General features: G+C 38.0%; 1 protein-coding gene across 1 annotated transcript in view; it reads right to left on the bottom strand.

Moving 5' to 3' along the window:
- The window catches only part of LOC119539397 (ceruloplasmin), a 45,917-nt gene extending 23,338 nt beyond the window's left edge, over window positions 1–22,579 (bottom strand). Inside the window, exons 1-8 of the mRNA XM_037842936.1 lie at window positions 22,373–22,579; window positions 13,945–14,192; window positions 11,441–11,653; window positions 10,486–10,659; window positions 8,007–8,261; window positions 6,773–6,953; window positions 2,259–2,398; window positions 993–1,145 (exon numbers count right to left, since the gene is read on the bottom strand). Of these exons, the coding sequence (XP_037698864.1) occupies window positions 993–1,145; window positions 2,259–2,398; window positions 6,773–6,953; window positions 8,007–8,261; window positions 10,486–10,659; window positions 11,441–11,653; window positions 13,945–14,192; window positions 22,373–22,521 (1,513 nt within the window). The 5' untranslated portion in view covers window positions 22,522–22,579. The remainder of the gene's footprint in view (window positions 1–992; window positions 1,146–2,258; window positions 2,399–6,772; window positions 6,954–8,006; window positions 8,262–10,485; window positions 10,660–11,440; window positions 11,654–13,944; window positions 14,193–22,372) is intronic.
- Window positions 22,580–22,887: the final 308 nt, after the last annotated feature.

The following is a 22,887-nucleotide window of genomic DNA, read 5'->3' as shown; positions in this document are numbered from 1 at the left end:
GAAAGCCTCTCCTAAACATCTGTTTGGGATTGGCACCCACTCTATGCTCCTGAGTTCCTGAGAATTGGCCCCTCCCCAGCACCTTTCCTGTTATATTGTGTGTATTCCCCTCCCCCCAATGGAACTTAACCTCCTTGATGAAATGCCTTGTTTCTGTATTTCCAGCAGCTAGAACAATGCCTGACAATAGGGGGTGATCAATGCATTTTTATAGAACAAAACTGAACTGAAAATAATTTTAAAATTAAAAAGAACCTTGCAAATGATCCTTTCAAATCTCCCAATTATATATTTGAGGAAACTGAAGCCAGAGAGGCTGAATAACCTGCCCAAGATCACACAGTAAGTGGTGGCAAAGCCACTAATCTCCATTGGTCAGCCTTGATATATAAAAAATACCCCAATACATTCACATGATGGAATATTTTACATCATTAAAATTATATTTATAAAATGCTTATAATGCTAAGAGAAAATCTGAGTACAAAATTATTAAGTATATTTGTATAGTATGATGTCAACCACATTTAAAATATATATTAGATATGTGCAGAGAGAAAAAGTAGAAGAAATACGTGAAAAGATATTAGTCATCATTTATTGAACTATGGGTAATTAATGTTTTTTGTTATACCTTTCTATATTTTTCAAATAATCCAAAATGAACGTTCAATCCTTTTATAATTACAAAGTACTTTTAAAAATTAAAAACCACTCACATAGTACCTTAGAAATGTATAATCTATACAATCCAGATAAGTTACTACCAGCATTGGTGGTAATTATCCAATTAAGGCTGGATGAAATTCCATAAACCAATTGGAATTGGTGGGAGAAGGGGTAGATTTACTTCCTGGCATGATGCCAGGAGATGATATCTGGGCAGTTTCCTTGGCAGTTCCTGTCTTTGGTTTTTGTGGGACAGTTTCCTGGGGTGACCAGTGCAGTGGGTTATTAACCATTATTCACTCGTCACATTGTGCTGTACTTACTTCCACTTGGGGAGGTGTCATGCGCGCCATAGTGTGTGCCTTCATTGTTCTTATTGAATCTCACCCCAATCGGCTCAATACTGAGGGGATATTCTCCTTTGTTACGGAAGGTAACTCGCATGGTGTCTCCCACCTCTGCCCAAAGGACCGGACCTAGGGACAAACAAACAACTATTATCATCACTTGGTATACAACATGTGGCCTACATAAGACGGTTATTTGCTTTGGACTTGTTCTCTAACAACATGCTTATTTGTGGCAGATGGAAAGCTTTTTAATTTTTTTTTAAAGCCCATTCTCAATTTGATACAGCAAAGGTGTTAGGAGGTTTTTTGATGCAACTTCGGGTTAATGAAATTTGGTATCACTTTTGGCCAAGCCAGTTCATAAGCTTAACGCATCTACACAAAACTATTCAGAATAGTCCAAAACTATTCTCCTGTCCCTAGCCTTCTTTTGTATAGAAGTGTGGCAATTGTTCCAAGAATCAGGGGAGTGCTACAAACCTTGACCACCCAAGCAGGTAGGTTAAATTGTCTTGGATGTGAAGGACAACACCTTTTGGATTTTCTATCACCAAAATTAACATGATTATTAAATGTAGAATAAAAACATAGATCTCCACTACAAAAATATTTATGTAACATATAAAATGGCATTCCTGTGTGCTCTGGTGAATGCTTATGGGTATCAACTCATTAACTCCTTTTAGCAACTTTATGAAGTAGGGACTATTATTGTTCCCATTTTTCAGAAGAGGAAGAGCTACAGAAATTTGAGTAACTTTCAAGGGTCACACAGCTAATAGATGAGGAGTGAGAAGAGTCCAAATCCTGACCTTGTACTGAGTCTACCCACCATCTTATACTGCCTGAGTGTCTGGGCAAGTACAGGTCTCTGGGTCTGCCTGAGATGCCTCTAGGTCAGATCCAGCCTCTCCCACTAGGAGCCTGCATATTATTTGTAAGGAAATGCACCCTTAGTTAAGAGCAGAGGTTAACAACTCTGTTTGAATAGGGTCACATAAACACACAACCCCCTTACCTCTTTGAGGGGAAAAATAAAATCATTTGAAGTTTGCATGGCTTTTAATGATGAAGATTTGCTGTTGGTAGTTTACATTTGGAAAACTCATTAACTGCCATATTTTATTGACGATTGAGCCCATCACATCCCTAGTTTATAAGCAGAAATCATGCAGCGGATCCTGAAGTTTCTAGTCTTTTTGAGGTTTGTGTAGCCCCATATACTCTGTACAGACTCACCGAGGAGGCCAAGATGTTCCTCTTTGGGGCCTCTCTCCTTTTGATGTGTGAAGGAGGCATCTGTGTACTCACGATAAACCAGCTTTTTATAAGAGCCTCCAATTCTTGTAGCACCTTGTTCAAAAAATACCGCTGACTCACTACCAAAAGAAAAGGGATTTAGCCCTGAAGTTGAAGTAGAAGAGAAAGCAGGTATCCACATAGTGTACTAATTGACAAGATTCTGACTAGTGCTTAGAGATGATTATTATCCATGGTTTACAGTAATCTATATTAAATACTCAAACAGAAACATTTAGTACTAGGTCACTTTATAGAAGGATATTCAGTTAAGGAGTGAAGAATCTTGAGGCAGAGGTTTCACTTTTTCAAGTGAAGTGAAAAAATTTCAACAGGACCCATGACAACAGCTGACAGTTAATACATTGTTCTACAATAGAATCTATTTTGTGAAATTGCAAAGTGTTTTTCATAATTAAATTCAGTTTCATTGAGATATATTCGCATACCGGTGTACAGTCAACTGTTCACAGTACCATCATACAGTTATGTATTCATCACCCCAATCTAGTTTTGAACATTTTACTTATACCAGAAAGAATAAGAATAAAAATTAAAAATAAAAAAGAACACCCAAATCATCCCCCCCATCCCAGCCTATTTTTCATCTAGTTTTTGTCCCCATTTTTCTACTCATCCATCCACACACTGGATAAAGGGAGTGCGATCCACAAGGTTTTCACAATCACACTATCACCCCTTTTCAGCTACATAGTTATACAATCATCTTCAAGAGTCAAGGCTACTGGGTTGGAGATCGATAGTTCCAGGTATTTACTTCTAGCTATTCCAATACATTAAAACCTAAAAAGGGTTATCTATATAGTGCATAAGAATGTCCACCAGAGTGACCTCTCAATTCCATTTGAAATCTATCAACCACTGAAGCTTTATTTCATTTCATTTTGCATTCCCCTTTTGGTCAAGAAGATGTTCTCAATACCACAATGCCAGGTTCAGATTCATCCCCGGGAGTTATATCCTGCGTTCTCCGGGAGTCATATCCTGCGTTGCCCAGGAGATTTACACCCCTGGAAATCAGATGCCACGTAGGGGAAAGGGCAGTGAGTTCACCTGCTGAGTTGGCTTTGCTAGAGAGAGAGAGCCACATCTGAGGAACAAAGGGGTACTCAGGGGGAGACCCTTAGGCACAATTATAAGCAGGTTTAGTCTCTCCTTTGCAGTAACCAGCTTCATAAGAGCAAGTCCCGTGACAGAGGGCTCAGCACATCAAACCACCAGTCCTCAATGTTTGTGAGAACACCAGCAGCAATTCAGGTGAGGAAGTCCAACACTTCCACCTTTTCCCCCAGCTCCTCAGGGTGCCCTGCATACATATTTTTATTCTCTGCCCAAATTACTTTGAGATGTGTTTGCAAAGTGTTTTAAAATAACAGTAGCTACCATTTCTGAAGTATAGCACAAGCTAGGCACTCAGGAGCTTTCATTTACTATTTGAAACTCACATGACAGTGCAGCAATGTTGGTATTATTCTCATTTTCAAAATGAGGAGATTACATCGTGGAAAGCTATTGTGACTTGCGCAAAGCAGCCTTACTCATCTCTTCATTCACTTAGCAAATGTGTGGAACACTTGCTCTTTGCCCGCAACACTGCTATGGGCTGATGACACCACGGTAAGCAAGTTGGACCTGTCTCTGTCCACATGGACCTTGCATCTGTCAGAGAAAACAGACTATGAACCGATCAATAGAATGCCATGTAATAAGCACAGGGTGTTATGGAGCATTTTTCCTAGGGTTGGAGGAATTGATCGGGAGAGGCTACAAAGGTTTCTCAGAGGAAGTGATTTTCTTTTTCTTTTTAACTGTCTAAAGGAGAAGCATAGTTAATAAGATGAAGAATGTGTGGTGGGCAAGGGACGTGTCTCCAGGGGAATGAATCTCCCTGGTGACATGGAACATGACTCCCAGGAATGAGCCTGGCCCTGGCAGCAAGGGATTGAAAATGCCTACTTGACCAGAAGGGAGAAAAAGAAAGCTAACAAGCTGAGGTTATTATGGCTGAGAGATCTCAAATAAAATCGAAGGCTATCCTGGAGGTTTCTCTTATGAAAGCTCCAGCAGACATCCTGAATGGCCACAGTATGCCATGCCCTTACCAAAAGTACTCCCCAAATACCTAGGTCTCTAACTGAGATTTTATAAAGGATGCACTCACTGAGTTTTATCTCTCAGAGACTTAAATCCACCAGAGTGTTCCTGTGCCAGACAAGCCCTAAAACCCTGAGGCAACAGCCTCTTTAAGAACAACAATCAGATGCAGCCCCCTCCCCCATAATGTCAACCCCTTTCAATATGAACAAGTTAGGGCACTCACAGCCTAGACACCCCTGAAGATGGAGAAAGTGATTAAGTGAGAGGAGGGGGTGACAACAAACAAGATAAGATTTAACAAAGATCTATGAAAGCTGAAACTTTATATAAATATGTATATATTTTTAGATGCTGGGGTGTTAGAATAGCTGGAAGGAGGTAAATGACATGGTAGAACTTTAACCTATAACATTCTTTGAAATTTGCTCTATAGCCACTTGTTGAATTGTGCTTTGAAAGTCTTCACCTTTCTGTAGATACCTTATATTGCATAATGGGGGAAGAACTGACAATGTGGAACTGTAACCCATAACAATTTTTGAAATTATCTATATAACTGCTTGTTGAGCTATACATCGAAAGTTAACACCTTTCTGTATGTATGTTATATTTTACAATAATGGAAATAACTGAAGTTGTGGAACTGTCACCCATGACATTCTTTGAAATTTGCTAACTACTTGTTAAATTGTACTTTGAAAATTATCACTTTTATGTATATATGTTAAAGTTCACAATTTTAAAAATGCATTAAAATAAAAAAGAATATGGTAGGAAGTGTGTGTGTGTGTGTGTGTGTGTGTGTGTGTGTGTGTGTTGGGGAGGGTGGTTTAGGAAGAGAAAGCAGTCTGTGGGAGGGCTCAGAAAATACAGCAGGAGCGTAACATGCAGGGCAGAACAGGGGAGCTGAGGATGAGGCTTGGAGAAGTGAGTGATTAGGCAGAAGGACCTCGTTAAGGATTTGGTTCTCTGTCCAAGCAATGGGAAGACTTTGATAGGTGTTAGCATTCAATATTAGAGTTTTAGGACGGTCCCTTTAGCTGCTGCCTGGAGAACAGGTTAGAGAATGCAATACCAATCAGGAAACCAGTCAGGAGGCAGTGTTGGTATCTCAGTGAGAGGTGCTGGTGGCTTCAGAGGTATTATAAAGTGAATGGAGACAAGGAGACTGCTTTCAGTGATATTCAGAATATAATGAAGCAGGACTTGATGAGGAGAGAAGGATGGATTGGCGAGGGAGGGAGGCCAAGGATGGTGCTTAGGTTTTGGAATTAGGCACTTGGATGGATGGATAGTGGTACCATTCACTGAGAGAGGAAACTCAGATTTGAGGAGGGGACAATGGGTTAGGTTTGGACATGTTGTGTTGGAGAGGCCACATCCAAGTGGAGGTGTCCATTAAGCAGTTTGAAATGCAAATCTAAAATTTACAAGAGACTTCTGGGCTGGAGATGCAGCTTTGGGGGTCGGGGTCGTTAGCTTCTGGATGGCAGTGAGGGGTGGGAGTGAAATCTCTACTTGGGGATTCACAGCCTTGTATAGGGCCAGGCCTATCTGTTGACTTGTTGTGTGAGCTTGGGTAAATTGCTTAACTTCTGCAAGGAGTAAGGCTTCTCTGGGGAGTGAGCAGAGACTTGGAGCAGGGGAGTGGTATAATCTGATCAAAAATTGGAGCAAGCTTGGCTGCTTTGTGGAGAATGGAAAGTAAGGAAAGAAGCCTGAGACAGAATGAATTGTTGGGAGGCTGGGGAAGTCATCCAGACAGGTAACAGAAGTTGCTTGGTCTAGGGTGGTTCTGGGGAGTTGGTAAGAAGTGGTGAGATTCAGGGTAAAACTGAAGGTAGAACTTTCTGACTAGCAGAGAGTCAAATGGAGAGGGTATTCTAGGCAGAGGAACTACAAGGAGTAAATGCCTGGAAGCAAGGTTAGCATAGAACATGTCTGGAAAGGGACCTGTTTCTGAAAGTGAAGACAAAATTCCTGTAAAATTGTATTATAAGAGGATGAAAGTCATGATTTCATTATAATATTTTTGTTGTTTTAAAATGCTACATTTTCAGAAAAGAAATTTTACTGAGCTCTCCAATTGTATTCAGTGTTTTTTTAGGTTTTGTTACACATTCTGATAACTTTTAACCCCATCTTTTTTTAAGGACTCAAAAGTCATAGTTCTCAGACTCTTATACGAAATACTTTAGTAAATACTTAGCAACCTAATTATTTAATTTCCGGCACTAATTAAACTTTTAAATGTTAAATCAGTCTTTTACAGTTACTTGGGGGACATATTTTTGTAATAAGGTTTTTGTTTGTTTGTTTGTTTTTTCCTGAATTACCTTTCAGGTGTTGTTAAGTTTTCTTTGGTGAAGATGTCTGTACCAGAGGGTGCATAGTTCCAGATGATTTCCTCAGCAGCAATGTAATAGTGTCTAACATGTTTTCCAAGGCTATGTGATGATGGCAGCTCTGATGATGGCTTCTTACAGTCCTGTACTTGGAAAAAGGCCTGCAAGCCAGCTAAAAATGAAAGAAAAGGATGCATTGGTGAATGGAGCCAATGTTTCTCTGTTCTATTGCCTTGTAAATTCTGTTGGTGAAATGACAGACAGAAATTGAAGAAATAGATAGAAACTATGACTTATAAACTAGGGCAAACAGCTGTTAATAACTTACTGATAGGAAAATTCAAGCAGAGTTTACAGAATGGAGAAGAACATAGAAAATATGCTCTTCTTCAAGCATAAAGACATTATACACTGTTGTTTCCAAAATATAGTACCAGCTTCTGTGGGATTTCACATGGGAGTTCTTTTGATGGGGAAAAAAAAGACAAGCTTATAGAAAAAATGAAGCAGAGGGACTTTGACATTTTTAGGAGGTAAAGAGGATGGAAAGGAGGAATAGAATGATCATATTTTTGCTCATTTACATAAAATGTCTTTACATCTGCTGTGCTGTGCTTCCTGTGGCCTAGGTCATACTTGATAGGTGAGATTATGTTTGATATACCCATGCTCTACAAAGACCTAGATTAAACCCAATTTCTTCAGGAGAAAATATTACAAATCAATATTTTTCAAGAAATAAGAACGATTTTTTTTCATCTTATATTAAACAGAAGAAGGAAGGATTTATCAAGCTAAACCAAAGAAGAGCTGGACTCAAATAAAGAAACAAGGTTGATTATACTTGATAGAACCAAGTCAAGCAGGCTTACTTTTCAACACAATATACACATCCTCTGGTTTTTACAATATTGTGGTATTTTATGAAGCTGAGAGACTATATACGGTATATATCATCAAGGCAGTATTATACCATAGGGTAAATTGCTCTTCCCCAGAAATTGTTATTTTCGGACTTCACAATTTTATAAATATTCCAGTCTTTTCATTACATTATGATTCAGACTATCATAGGAATAAAACTAGGAAACCAGTTTAAAGCTTGCTCTATATAAAGATATTTAGCTTTTAGATTATGATTCTGACTAATCACCCCATTGATAAGTATAACTGAGACATGACTCTTTTTTAAACTGACAGCTAATTTCATATAAAGGTATCCTACCTTTCAGATGGTTTAGATTCTGACAACTAAGCATCCATTCTCCAGGGTTCTGGGCCACCATAAACGCGTCAAAAAGGGTCGCAGGAAAGAGATTGATTGTATCAATACGGTAGTTCTTGTTAGTCAAAGCTTGTCCATGAAAGAAAGCTGCATGTACATCAACTTCATTACCCATACCAAAAAGATACCATTTCACTCTGTCCTCTGCACACATGGTGAGTCCTGGGAGACTTCCAAAAGTGTATCCATTCACAGCTGAAAGTCAAGAGCAGAGCTTGTGACTAATGGACCTTAGTGCCAGGGATAATGATGGTTACAGGCACAGAACCAATTTGGGATGGAAAACACCTGGCACATGTGCTGCTCTCCCCACATCCCACACCCATATCAGACATCACTAATCAATTGCCACCCTCTCTCCTGTTGAACCTGAATTCAGAACTCAGTCTCAGGATTCCTGTCAATGCAACACTAGCAATGATCACAATACTGGGGATGAAACCTATTTTCTGTCTTTGTTTTACACTAGGCACATTGGTATATATATATGTGTGTGTGTGTGTGTGTGTGTGTGTATTTCTAAACATAAGCATGTGCGTAGATGCAAATATGTGTACCTATATACAAAACACACATATCATGAATAGAAAAAAAAAGACTAAAGGTTATTTGGTAATGTCATATTGATGGCAATCATATGAGTAATTTAAATTTTTCTTTTTTTTTTAATCAAAACAATTTCAATTTTCTACAATGATTATGAATTGCTCTTTTGTGCCGGTTTGAATGTATTATGTCCCCCAAAACGCCATTATCTTTGATGTAATCTTGTGTGAGGAGACATATCAGTGTTGATTAGATTGTAATTCTTTGAGTGTTTCTGTGGAGATGTGCCCCACCCAACTGTGGGTGATGACTCTGATTGGAAAATTTCCATGGAGGTGTTACCCCATCCATTTAGGGTGGGTCTAAATTAAATCACTGGAGCCATATAAATGAGCTGAGAAACAGAAGGAACTCAGTGCAACTGAGAGTGACATTTTGAAAAGGAGCTACAGCCAAGAGGGACACTTTGAAGCATGCATAGAAGCTGAGTAGCTGCAGATGAGAGACAGTTTGAAGATGGCTGTTGAAAGCAGACTTTTGCTTCGGAGGAGGTGAGAGAGGACAAATGTCCCAAGAGCGACTAAGAGTGACATTTTTGAGGATCCGAAGCCCAGAGAGGAACATCCTGGGAGAAAGCCATTTGAAACCAGAACTCCAGAACAGACGCCAGCCACATGCCTTCCCAGCTAACAGCGGTTTTCCGGATGCCATGGGCCATCCTTTAGTGAAGGTACCTGATTGTTGATGCATTACCTTGGACACTTTATGGCCTTAAGACTGTAACTGTGTAACCAAATAAACCCCCTTTATAAAAGCCAATCCCTTTCTGGTATTTTGCATCCTGGCAGCCTTAGCAAACTAGAACGCTTTTGTAATAAGAACACAGGATATCTTTTTTTGTTAAGATTGAAAGACAAAATTTGGAAAGATATGAAAGAGAGAAGGGAGAGACTCAGGGAAGGATGGCAGAGACCAGAGCCACAGGGACTTAAAAGGTCAAGGGTAGGATGGCCTGAGACCTGTGGTAGAAGCTGAGTAGTCCTAGAAATAAAATGGAAATCACTATCAAATTCACCATGGTACCAAACCAGACCCATCCAAACTAAGAGTCTGACTACCTTTTTCTAATATTTATTATTGATAGCACGTAACAGAGGCAGGATTAAATTAAAGAGGACTTTTCAGCCAGATGTAAACAAACTTTGGGAACATTGTATTTTTCTAATGAGTTTATTTTTTTGCTTTGGTAGGGTGATTTTTTCCTTTGTGTTCTTGTTTTCCTGTAAAGGTTATTTTGAAGAAGTTAAACACTAACAAAAATAATATATACTCATTGGTCTAGTTTGGTGTTAAGGGATTTGGCTTCTAATGCTATCTTAGTGATAGTCTGCCCAAGCTAAAATTTTGAATCAGGAAATTAAGGAGAAGTCTAGGCAGTAAAGAAGGCATTTTTAGAAGAAATAAAGAACTAAAATGAGGCAACGTGGGGCAGTAAAGGCCAATGTAGTATGTGGAGGAATACTTTCAGAACTAATAGTTTGTACTATTTTCTTAAATGTAGTTAGATGCTCGACAAAAAAAGTATAATTTAAAGCATTTTGTTAAATAATTTTAGGCTGCCTCAAATAGATTTTGGAATAAAGTTGGAGAGTAACTTACTTTATAAATACAAATGTGCATATGCATTAAACCATCATCGATGATGTTATTTTATCCGTATCAGTTTGGCCTACCTGGCTTTATCTGGTTTAGCCACACCAGCAATACACTCTGTTAGTAATGCTACAGACTAGAAACATGAAAGAAGAAGCTTAGCAGAATAACTACATCGAGAAAAAAAAAAGTAAGGCCAACATGTTTTCTGTAATCTTACAATACATTCTGTTACTCTCCTGGAAGTCTTCATTGTCTTTGTCAACTTTCTCTGGTTCAGAGCAGTAAGTTTTAATATTTTCTTCTAGGTACCAGCTGAGATTTTCATCCACCACAGAAAACATCAGTACAAATTCTCGGTCAATACTTTTTTCTTTTTCTTTATCCAGAGAACCTGGAGTAGAAATTACTATATTAGTAGAACTTATATATTTTAGTATAAGTTTTCAAGTAATGCATAGGTTTTTAAAATTTTTAATATCTGTTTTCCTAATTAATGGCAATTCTGAACCAGTCACTGTTTTACAGATGTGTAAACACTCAGAGAATCCCAAGTTCAGTTCCCTGAGCTTGGGAGACACTCATATATCTGTGTGTCCACTGACCATATAACCACTAAATGCTTTTGGCAAATGGAAAGTTTGGAAAATCAAAGTTGTGAATGCATCTTCTGGTGGATATAACCACAAGCTGAGACAATGTCTTTGCAAGTGACTAATAATTGTTAGAGTAAGAATTAAGGCTGCAAGCTCTTGAGCTATGTTGTCTTTTTCACGAGATTAGAAAGAAACACTATACTATTGTATTCACCAACACAATTCAGATAACTACAGATCACCATGCAGGGCCAGTATGGGAGTCACGTTCGGAAAAGCCATTTCTCTCTTCTGTAACCACTGTTGGGAGTTAGACAAAGCAAACCAATCCCCGAGGAAAACATATTTTTTACAGTTTGGCTTCACTGGCATTTCCTCCTTGTAAATGCCTGTTCCATTTATCCCTTCTTCTCCTTGCTGCCCCACTCTTCCACTCCTGCTTTTTTTAGCTGCACCACCTCCCTAACTTACCAACTCAATTTCAACACATTAACACTTGACTTTCATTTAAAAGACAAACTGCCCTGCCCCGTGTCTGACTTTTGGTCTTATCTTGTGGGCAATAAGGAGAACATGTACCGTTTTTACAGACTATTAAAGGTCCTATGAGTCCTGAGGCGATGTCTCTTGGAGCATCAACGTGCGAATGGTAAATCCTGGTCACACAGTTGCTGTCACTCTCACCAGGACTTTGTTCTTTGTCAGCATGCATTATGTACACATACTGCTTGCCTGGATACACTTTGTCATCTGCTTTTTGAGAATCTGTTGTGTTATCAGGGTAGATGGCCCCTAGGAAGCAACAAGGAATGAAGTCAAAAAGTGAGTGGGTTTGAACTTTGAACTTAAATGAAGACTAGATGAGAGAATAGATAGTCCATCAATTCATTCAGCAAACAATTTACTGAACACCTAGTATGCACCCGCTTGGGGAGGCAGTGATGCCCTATTTGAACACAGAGGAAGAGAGGCTAATGCTTAGGGAGTCAGGAAGTTTCTGCGAAAATAATTTTATTTATTTTTTTACACTTGTTTGAGTCTTCAAGGACAAGTAATAAATATGTCAGGAGCATAGTGTCCTTTGGTTTGCAATTTAAAGAACCACTTTTGCCCTGGAGTCAGGGTATGGAAGTATAAGGAAAATGGTTACCCTCTCCTATAACTTGAAACTTCTTGTATGATATCTGATATTTGTCAGTGAAATAACCTTGGAATTTTGTTTTTTATTGCTTTGAATTTTGGAAATTTTCAAACATGCAAGAGTAGACAATAATATGATGAACCTCCATGGACCTACCACCCAACTCCAAGAGACATCAACTTGTGGCCAATTTTATTTCACCTATACCCCATCAACTTTCTTCCCCATCACAACTGGATTATTTTAGAGCAAATCCCAGACACATCATTTCTTTCATAAATAATTGCTTATGTATCTCTAAAAGATAAGAACTCCTTTTTTTCTTTTAACATAACTACAATACCATTCTCAAAACTAAAAAATTAAAAGAATTCCCCAATATACCATGAAATTGTAAAAAAGAAATAAAATTGCAGTCAGCCATTTATGCTATGAATGCAATCATTTGGTTCAGGAAAAAAAAAAAAAAGATGTGGTTAAAAATTCACCTTCTAAAGAAATACTACTTTAAAAAACACTAGTAATTAATCAAATCTAATTGTATATAAATTTCCAGACTTTGTCCTTCTACTTTCAGTGAACTGTATCATGACCTCAGCATTTTTGCTTATAATAGCTAACATTCATTTTGCTATATTACTGTAATTGTCCCTGTTTTACAGATGAGGAAACTGAGGCACAGAGAATTTAAGTAACTTGCACAAGGTCACTCAGTCAATAAAAAGCAAGGTTGGGATTCAAACCTTGCTCTATAAATTTCAAAGTCCTTCCTCTTAAACACTACAAAATACCGTCTCTTTACATCATCATCATCAAGTACTAAGAATGAGATCATAGGCACCAAGGCTTATTTTGTTTTTCGTGTTTCATCTTCAATGCTTCCAAGTCCTAAAACCAAATGACTGAATATACAAATTGACAGTGACCAGGAAACTCTGACCCACTACCAGCAGTAATCAGACCAGGAAACTCTAGCCCACTACCTGCAGCAGTTGATCCAAGAAGCTGGCCACTGTCTACAGCAAGCATCCCAGGAAGTCAAACCACAATTCCTGTAACAATCTACCCAAAATAGCCTGGACTTCATCAATAACTGACAGGTTCCCTAATTTTTGTCCCGTCTTCCAACTTAAGACTGATTGGAAAAAGCCTAATATGCTTCCCTAACCAATCACCTAGGATGCCTGGCTTCCAGTTAGCCAACCCCCCACTACTACCCACCAGCAGCCTCTGATCAGGGCATACCTGAAGTTTTCCCTTTTGTCCACTATAAAGCTTTTCAATTCCTCTATCTGCCTTTGAGTCTCTGCCAAAAGCAAGTGATGGTGGCTGACTCCCTTGCTATAGAAAACTTTGAATAAATGGCTTTTGTTTGTTTTCATTTGGGTATTCTTCATTTTATTTCCTTGTCCTTTTAGTGAATTGTGCTTCAGATATGACTCTCGGGTCATCCAGCCATGTGTACCATTTGATTGAGGTATTAGACTTTTTATATGGTGTTAGCTGGGACAGAGTATATCTAAAGTTATGATGGAAGATGACAATAGCTACAGTATGTCCATACTTAGGGGCTTCAATGATAAGACAATCCCCTTCTTATACTTCCTTCTGGATTTTTGCCTTTCCTAGGCCTTAATGAACATTCTTCATTTCTCTTATTCTATTTGACTCGGAAGGAGTTGGACACTGAGAAGGAAGTTCCAGCTTTCACTGACCCTCATTCTCAAAGTCCATCCAGAAATCCCATCCTACACTTCACTCAAGCAACCAAAAGAAACACAGCATTATTATGATGAACCAAAGTACCTATAGTTAAAAAAGGTTAGAGTTAAGGCACACAGTTACAGGCCTTATCCAGGAGTGGAATCTATAATCTTTTAAGTTAAAAGTACTCCTACTGACAAGTAAGAGAAAATTCAACTAGAATATGAACTGAACTTACCTTCATGTTCCTTATAGTAAGTTGTCCCATGAGGATGAAAAGTGAAGGGTCTAAAGGCCAAGTTTTTTAAGTGTACAAAAATTTTATCTCCAGTCTCAGCTTTGATAATAGGGCCTAAAAACCCCAGCCAGGCTGGTTTTTCTATAATTGTCTTAAAGCTGCTGTCTGTGTACTGAAGATAAAGAGCCTTCTTATATACTCTTCCAATTCTATTTGGACCATTTTGAAGGTAGGTATTGTAATGATCCCTGCAAAGGAAGAAAAGACAACTCTATCGGAAGGCTCATTTCTGATAACATTTTTAATTAAAGGAAAATTAATGACCACATCAGAGTAAATGTTTGCCTATTGTTGCAGAGATGTCTCCAAAAATAAAATGGAGAGCTGGCAGTTAGTCCAGTTATTTCAGTTACGTGACATGTCCCACATCAGGTTTCTGGCAGGCAACCTTCTCTGAAGGCACCATAGAATTATCTCACTATAACATCTTCTTCAAGATTTTCATATTAAGACAGATGTATTATGGAATAAAATACAAAATTAAAGTGAAATTTTAAGATAAAACAATTAAGACATTTCCGATTCATGGTGTACCTCTTTTAGCTAAACTGCAAAAATTTAAGTTTATTAGTAATCTGGATATTTGAGACTTCAATGTGTGTATATATATATTTCCTAAATAAAGTAAAATTAATGAAGCTCAGTCAATTTTGTCATTTTCATTTTTTTTTTTTTTTTTTTTTTTTGGCAGCCCTAAATCAAGGCTGGAAGTAATGCTTGCAATGTGTGTGGGTTTTAAAATTACCTGTGGATTTAAATTACTCATGTTTTTGTAATCCCTCACTACTACAAATATTGGAGCACTGAATGTTTATATTCTGGGCAATGGCTGATTAACAGTTTTTAAGAATTTTCCTGAAAACGTTAGCAAAATAAATGGTAGCCAGAAAAAAAAGAAAGAAAGAAAGAAAGAGAAAGAAAGAGAGAAAGAAAGAGAAAAGGAGAGAAAGAAAAGAAAAGAAAGGAAAAGAAAAGAAAAGAAAAGAACAAAGAAAGTTTGGCATTCAAACTTTTAAACTCGTTCTTGTATTACTGTCCTCAACTGAAGGTTCTAGACAGCTCAATGAGAAGTATGTGTAGGCAATGCTATCCAGCCATTTAGGAGGACCCATTTTAAACTTGGGCTTTGGCAAGCCCTTCTACAACCAAGATCTCTCCTTCTTTTTTTTTTTTTATTTTTTTATTTTTTTTATTAAATTCAGTTTTATTGAAATACATTCACACACCATACAATCATCCATGGTATACAATCCACTGTCCACAGTATGATAACATAGTTGTGCGTTCATCACCACAATCTGTCTCTGAACATTTTCCTTACATCAGAAAGAACCAGAACAAGAATAAAAAATAAAAGTGAAAAAAGAACACCCAAATCATCCCCCCATCCCACCCCACCCCATTTGTCCTTTAGTTTTTATCCCCATTTTTCTACTCATCCATACACTAGATAAAGGGGGTGTGATCCACAAGGTCTTCACAATCACACTGTCACCCCTTGTAATCTACATTATTATATAATTGTCTTCAGGAGCCCAGACTACTGGGTTGGAGTTTGGTAGTTTCAGGTATTTACTTCTAGCTATTCCAATACATTAAAGCCTAAGAGGTGTTATCTATATAGTGCATAAGAATATCCATCAGAGTGACCTCTCGACTCCATTTGGAATCTCTCAGCCACTGAAACTATTTCATCTCATTTTGCATCCCCCTTTTGGTCAAGAAGATACTCTCAGTCCCACAATGTTGGGTCCACATTCATCCCCGGGAGTCATACTCTGCATTGCCAGAGAGATTTACACCCCTGGGAGTCGGGTCCCACGTAGGGGGGAGGGCAGCAAGTTCACCTGTCAAGATGGCTCAGTTAGAGAGAGAGAGGGCCACATCTGAGCAACAAAGAGGTACTCACGGGGAGACTCTTAGGCACCATTACATGCAAGTTTATTAAACCGCCAGTCCCAATGTTTGTGACAACATCAACACCAGTCCAGGTGTGGATGTCCAACACATCCACACCTTCCCCCAGATCCTCGGGGCTGGGGAGGGGGAGGCTGTAAATATATTATTTATTATCTGCCCAAATTACTCTAGGATGTGTCACTATTTCACTCCAGCCTATACTAACCTACCGTATCTCACTTCCTATTCAAAGTTCCATGCAATTGTGGTGTTTGAACAAATCGACTGTAGAGTTGTACCGTTTAGAAAATTTAGATCCTGTACCAAATAGATGTCTATTCCCTTGGTCTCATATGAAAGTTGAAGTTTTAAAACACAATCAGTTTCAACCTTTACCCTTTGGCCTGGCTTGCCCTGGTCTTAACCAGACCTGCTTCATTCATATCACTAATTGAAGTCTGGGCTCTTTCTCAGCATTTTTTTTTTTTTTTGACAGTGGCTGTATGCACTAATACTGAACTCATATCTGCCAAGCTCTAGCTCTGAGTTTCAGGTGTAAGATCTCTCCTTCTTGAATAAAAATTTATTGCATTTGGGCTGATCTTTGGTTTGTGTGTGTTTCACTGGCTTTTATCTTGATGATCTTTGAAGGCTTGCCATTTTCTATTCAATCCCTTTGGGGCTAGATAACCTAATTGAGGAATAAACTGTGTCTTGTTTCCTCAGCTGTAAGTTCATCCCAAAATAGTGAGATATATATTTTCCTTCCCTTTGTCAAGACAGGAGCAGGGCTTTACCTGGAGGTCTGGGCTTTCATTGCTGCAGAACTGAAAAGTCTAGTTTTTCGAAAGGCTAGGGCTTTGGGCTAGTGGTTCATAAGTCTTAATCTGCATAGGACTCTGAGAAATTTGATAAAATGCAAATTCCTGGGCCCCACACCCGGAGATTCTGATTCTGGGAGTCTGGGATGGGACTCAGGCATCTGCATTTACTAAGAAACACACCAGTGTTCTGATGCAAGCAAGTGCTTTGGGCTCATGGTACCTGAGGGAGAGAGCCCCAAGGCTGAAGGAAGGGGAAGGCAGCTGCCCAGCTCCTGAAACAGTAGGATTCCTTGAAACTGTGGGACAGAAGCTGATAGATACTGTTCCCAGGCTGTTCCTGGAAGTGGCCAGATGTCTGGTGGGAATAGCTGCATGGGGGCCACCAGATTAAACCTGAAGGCAGGGGCTAGGTAGGATGGCCTCTTGGCAGCAGTCCTAGTGGCTAAATTTGGATAAAAGAAGCTGGTGCTGGAAATCACTCTCCTCAGACTGCCCAGAGGGCTTTGACAGTGAGCAGCTCAGAGTGGCCACCATTCACCGAGGGCTAGAGGCTTGACCTCAAATTCCGGGATTGTAAAAGCGCCAGGGTTCTCAAAGGAGGAGGATTGTTCATCTAACAATGACTGAGACAGGATTTCCCACCCATCCCGGTGGGAGGGGGGCCAAACTGGAAGTTAGACGAAATAAAGCTGAAAAGCAAACAAAGCTAACGGGACAGCACAACCACCAGCCAGAAGAACTAGGGCCAATCAAATTCACACAGACGGGGCTAAGCCCCAGGGTAAATTTCTCCATGATCTTGACACATGCCTATTGTTAGGAGACTGGTCTCATAATATTTATATGGAGATTCCAATCATAGCTTCTGGATACAAATTTTTACTAAGCCTAAAGTTTAAAAATAGCCCTCAAATTCTAAAGGCTTCCTTTAAGTAAAGTGCAGATTTCTATTTTCTGAAGGTGACTCTGCAGCACTTAGGGATACACTGCATTCCATTTCAGTAAACTGCACTGGGCTTTGTAAAAATGCTTTCATTGCATTGAAATTCTCTGGCATTAATTATTTCCTGAAATAAGTGGAAAATTGCCTAAGCTTTGGGAATCATTTTTCTATACATTTTTCTATATATAAGTTTTAGGGACATGAAAATTACGTTTAAAATCATTGATCTGAAGCTATAAAATATTTAGGATTTTTCACATTTAGAGTGCCTTCTATATATATTGTATATGCAAACTGGCTTTTCAGTTTTTATTGTGAAACAAAATTAAGCTTTAACCAAATTGGGAAATATTCCCATCATGTGATGCTTTGAGGAAGGCCTATTTGCTTATGTTTTGTCTCTAAAGGAACATAAAATTGTCATTAGGGTGACTATTTAATTTTAAGAACATAGTTTGAGGACAAAGGGTCAGTTAGTGGAAGCTTGCAAGAAGTTTGTCAGTCAGATTGTCAGTTATAAGAATTTATTATAGATGTTCTTTCAACCAAACAAATAATTCTCATTTAATTGTAGTTCTTCCTGTTGACAATTGTAATATGATCCACTCTACTTATTACAATAGATATGTCCCCCTCCCAGGGATCAAATTCCACCTTTCTAGCCTCCCTTTCAAAAAAAAGCCAGCACCTATAATTTCTGGTAGATTCGGACCCAGAAGTAAGTTTCTAATGGTTGGGGATTTTCTTTTTAATATTGCCTTAAGAAGATATGTTATTCCCTCCCATGTATTCAGAATTTACTCAAGAGGTCTTGGTTTGTTTAGGCATGGTTACTAAAATTTGGGTATTATAGATGAAAAGTTTCTGGATTCTTGGCTTCATTCGTTGGGTCGTTGAGACATGGTGTATATAACAAATTGTCACAAATGCAGCAGGTTAAAACACCACCCATTCATTATCTCACAGCTCTGTAGGTCAGAAGTCCCACACGGCATGGCCAGGGTCTCTGCTCAGGATATCACATGCCTGAAATCAAGATGTTGGTTGGGCTGAGTACTTGTCTGGTGGCTGTGTGGGGATACACACTTCCGAGTTCATTCAGATTGAGGGCAGAATTCAAGACACTGGCTCTAAGATTGAAATCCCCATTTCCTTGCTTGCTGTCAACTAGGGGCCTTTCTCAATCCCTTAAGGACACCTACATTTCTTCTCAAGTGGCTGCTTCAGTCTTCAAGCTAGAAACACTATGTGGAATCCCCCTCAAAATCTCTGACTCTGCTTCCTCTTCTGTCACTAGAGAACTCTTGATAGATTAGGCCCACACAGATAATCTTAAAGCCAAATGTGCCACTGAATATAAAATATATAGAGGAATGATATCTCATATTCATGGATTCTGGGGACTAGGGTAGGATATCTTTCAGGGCCCATTATAGAAATTCTGCCTACCCTACATAGGAATCACAAGGAAAACAGTCTAAAATTAACCTAGCTGTATCGCTAGTGCACAAACTTAAGTGAATTATGGGTCCCAACTAGCCTTGCTTCACTATCACACCTGAATGCAATACCTAATTGTCCACCTTCTTTTGGATCTGGTGTTAGGAGAAATAGAAATCACGATGATAATTGTAGAGCTTGAAAAGTGTGAAATGCATTATAGCCACTTAGTTAGCTTCTTCAGGCAGACTGTCTTGTGTTGTGATTGTTTGTACCAAACTAGCTATCATGTACTATTTTTCATTTGACAATCTTGGAGAATGAGTCATTATGAGTGCATTTTCCATATGATTTTAGCTAAAATTATACCTGTTTAAGAATAATGAAAAATTTTAAAACCATTTTTGAAGGGATGTAATGAAGACCCTTTCTGGCAGCTTGGTTTGCTTTTAAAATGCTTTAGAAAATGTTTTTTGTTTTGTTTTGTTTTGTTTTAAACAGGAGATGTTGGGAAAGTTTAACTTTTTCTAAATAGTAAAACTTAACATTTATCAAATACTTATTGCATCCTGATCACTCAAGATCACAATTACAACACATGATTATTCCATAGGATGGAAAGTTCTTAGTTTGTTGTCTCTTTCTTTGGTCAGGATTTTGAGCTATTTCTTCTTAGTCATTAGATCTGCTTCTAATGACATCTTCACTATGCTATATCTGATTTATTTTTCCAACCTATAACGGGCTGGAAAACTAAGCAATAATGTTTGTAAAGAAATATACGTGAAATAATAGTTAGTAAACCTGAATGAGAGCCTATGAAGTTAGTTATAAAAGGGTTTTGTGAAGGCAGTCCTTTGTTTAAAGAATTTTTCATTTACTTCTAGCTTCAGAGCTGTTTCCCAGATGTCACCAGAAAAAAAAAAAAAGACCTGAAGACAGCAAGAATATTTATTATTTCTACTATATAGTCAATTAATTCTCTAAGCCAGTTACAAACTTTCCCATTTTATTCTATCACCTGATTTACAGTATTCCGCAGTATGACTCTATTCACAAGAGGACCAAGGGGAAGTTTTCACAACAAAGCCTGTAATTTCTTCTAGCTTCTTAAATATCTTTTATTCACTCGTTTTCATTTTTTCATAAATATTTAATTCCTACTATATTTGAGATTCTAGTGACCAAGCCATGAGCATGACAAATGGAGTTCCTGTCACCTCAATACATATTTTTCCTCCTTAATGTCCCAGACCTTCAAGGTCAGCATCCAGCTTAAACCTGATTGTTTACCTAACACCCATCCTGCACTCTTTTCAAACCTTGTTCCTCGGCCTGTTTATATCCATTTTGTTGTGGCCATTATATAAGGAGGGGCAGCCTGGTGATACTCATCATCCTTAGTTGACTGAGCTGGACATGTTGAAAATCTAAGATAAAGAAGGGGACAAATAGCAGTTGCTATCTAAACTCACCTTTGCAAAGAGTGTAGCATAGTAATTGGCAAAATTTGCTGAAGCTTTATTCAATATTCACTGTTAAGATGTGTGGAGAAAAAAAGAATCACAGGCAGACTGAGCAGCCCCATCTAGAGTTTGCATGACTCTAGGCTGTTATGAAAGCTAAAGGAGATCATCAGACTAATAATAAAAAGAGAGCTGGAGTTGGTAACTGAAGATGGCCCACTTTCTTTTTAAGTATCACTATGTAATGACTGAGCAAAAAAGCTCTTGCTCCTACAACCTCCCTAGCGCAGACAGGCAGCAAGAATATTTAAAAACAAAGAAATGTTTATCCCCAATCTCGCCTCCCCTCTAATTCTTAACAATCTTCTTTGCTCTAATTTCTACAATTAGAGATTCTCTAGGGCAGTGTTTGCACTTCATTTATGTCTGTTATGATTAGATTTTTGACCATGAACAATGATAAAGGGATGGTGGGTGGGGGTATGATATAGGACAGCACAGTTTTTAATGTCTGACTTTTTCTTTGGAAATAAAAACAGTATATGACTGAAATTATATTTAATCATGGAAAATACTGAATCCACCCACAAAATGTTCCTAGTGAGGCCATGCGAATATGTCATACTCCTAAGAGAGTAACATCTCAACACCAGGTTTTTAAAAAAAAAAACACTAATAAGATATACTCATTTTATTTACAATCAGTTATTTTTAGGACAGAAACATTTCTTACTATATATTATTAAATAATAACCTAACCATTAGATATTATCAGCTACACATTTATTTTTTACTATGAGAAATTCCAAACATATAAAAGTAGAGAGAACAGTACATACACATCACTAGATTCAACAATTCTTAAATATGACATAATTGCTCAGCTATTTTTTAAAGACACAATCTTAACAGCTGGTGGTTATTGAGCTCATGTGTATGCCTATTTCAATTTGGTGGTAAATGTTTAATTGATGTTATTAAATGCAATGACCTCAGTAGGTATACTTCTATTGCCAAAAACATTAAGAGGAGCTAAACTCTTCTGTCTTTCTGTATGGTGGATATTTTTGTTTGGAACAAGTAGACAATCAACGGAAATACAGAAATATTTAAGTTAGGTTTTTTATTTGGCCATTATAATAAATAGCTAATGTTTTTTGAGCATGTATGATGTCCCAAACACTGCACTAAGAGCTTCACATGCATCCCATCTTCAAACAATTTATAAGGTACCTTGTAGTTATTTATTGCCAGGTTTCTCAGATTACAAATTAGAGATTACATATTATAGATTAGGACTCTGAGGCTGAGAGAGATGATCTTAATTAATAGTCTAGAGTTATCCCACAAGTATTAGGTGGGGTCACATTTGTTAAAATTGTGTTTGATTTCTATTAATGATGCTTTGAAGGATTAAAAATTTTTTATGTTTACCACTAGCAATCAGATAAGTGATATAATAAACACAGCATAGTATAAGACATTGTTGAAATTAAAGGACTTTTGCATAAATAGACAGATATACTAAACACAGATGGGAGATACAATAACAACCAGGAGAGACAGTCAGAAACTAATACATTTCTCCAGGATGAAGGGGAAAGGAGCAGGGCAGCTGCTCAAATTAAAAACACCTAGGAATTTACAATAGATGGATTAAAGTGACTTGGGTTTCAAGTCCACAGTTAGCAGTTTTTGTATATAACAAATTAAAGAAATAATTCATCTTACTGGCTTTATTTCTTACACTGATGATTTATAAAGTTGGTTCATAAAAAATAAAAATTGTGACTTACGTGTCAGTGGAAATAAGTTTCTTTTCCCCATTTTCAGAGGCATAATTCCAAGTTGTTTCCACAATTCCAAGGTAATAATGCTTATCTTTTGCCCGGGCTAGGGCAACAAAGCAGAAAAACAAAAAAATACCAAGCAAGAAAATCTTCATTTTTTTTCTCTTTCTTGGAACCTGAGAAGCAATGAAGTTAAATCAGAAGCAGACAATTTTATAAGTAAGGTTTTCTTCCTTATTTGGTTGATTGACACAATTTAACATTGCTCAAGAATAAATCGTTTCATTAAAGCAAATATTTTCCAATTCTGCTTAGTTCTCGTAAACCCAGAAAAAAATAGTTATTCATTGCCAGGCTTCTCGGATTACAAATAAAAAGTCAGCAGTTGGAGACACTAGAGTGTGCATAACTCTGTGCTTTCTTCCATTCATTGTGTAAATTCCAGGAGGGTAGAAACCATCTCTAAATACTCCCTTTGTTCCTTCAACAATATGCCCCAGTACAGTGCCCTACATACGGTC

The sequence above is a fragment of the Choloepus didactylus genome, chromosome 1, assembly GCF_015220235.1.
Source record: "Choloepus didactylus isolate mChoDid1 chromosome 1, mChoDid1.pri, whole genome shotgun sequence".
Taxonomy (NCBI): Eukaryota; Metazoa; Chordata; class Mammalia; order Pilosa; family Megalonychidae; genus Choloepus; species Choloepus didactylus.
The sequence above is the reverse complement of the archived record's forward strand: the minus strand, read 5'-3'. Positions and strand labels throughout refer to the sequence as shown.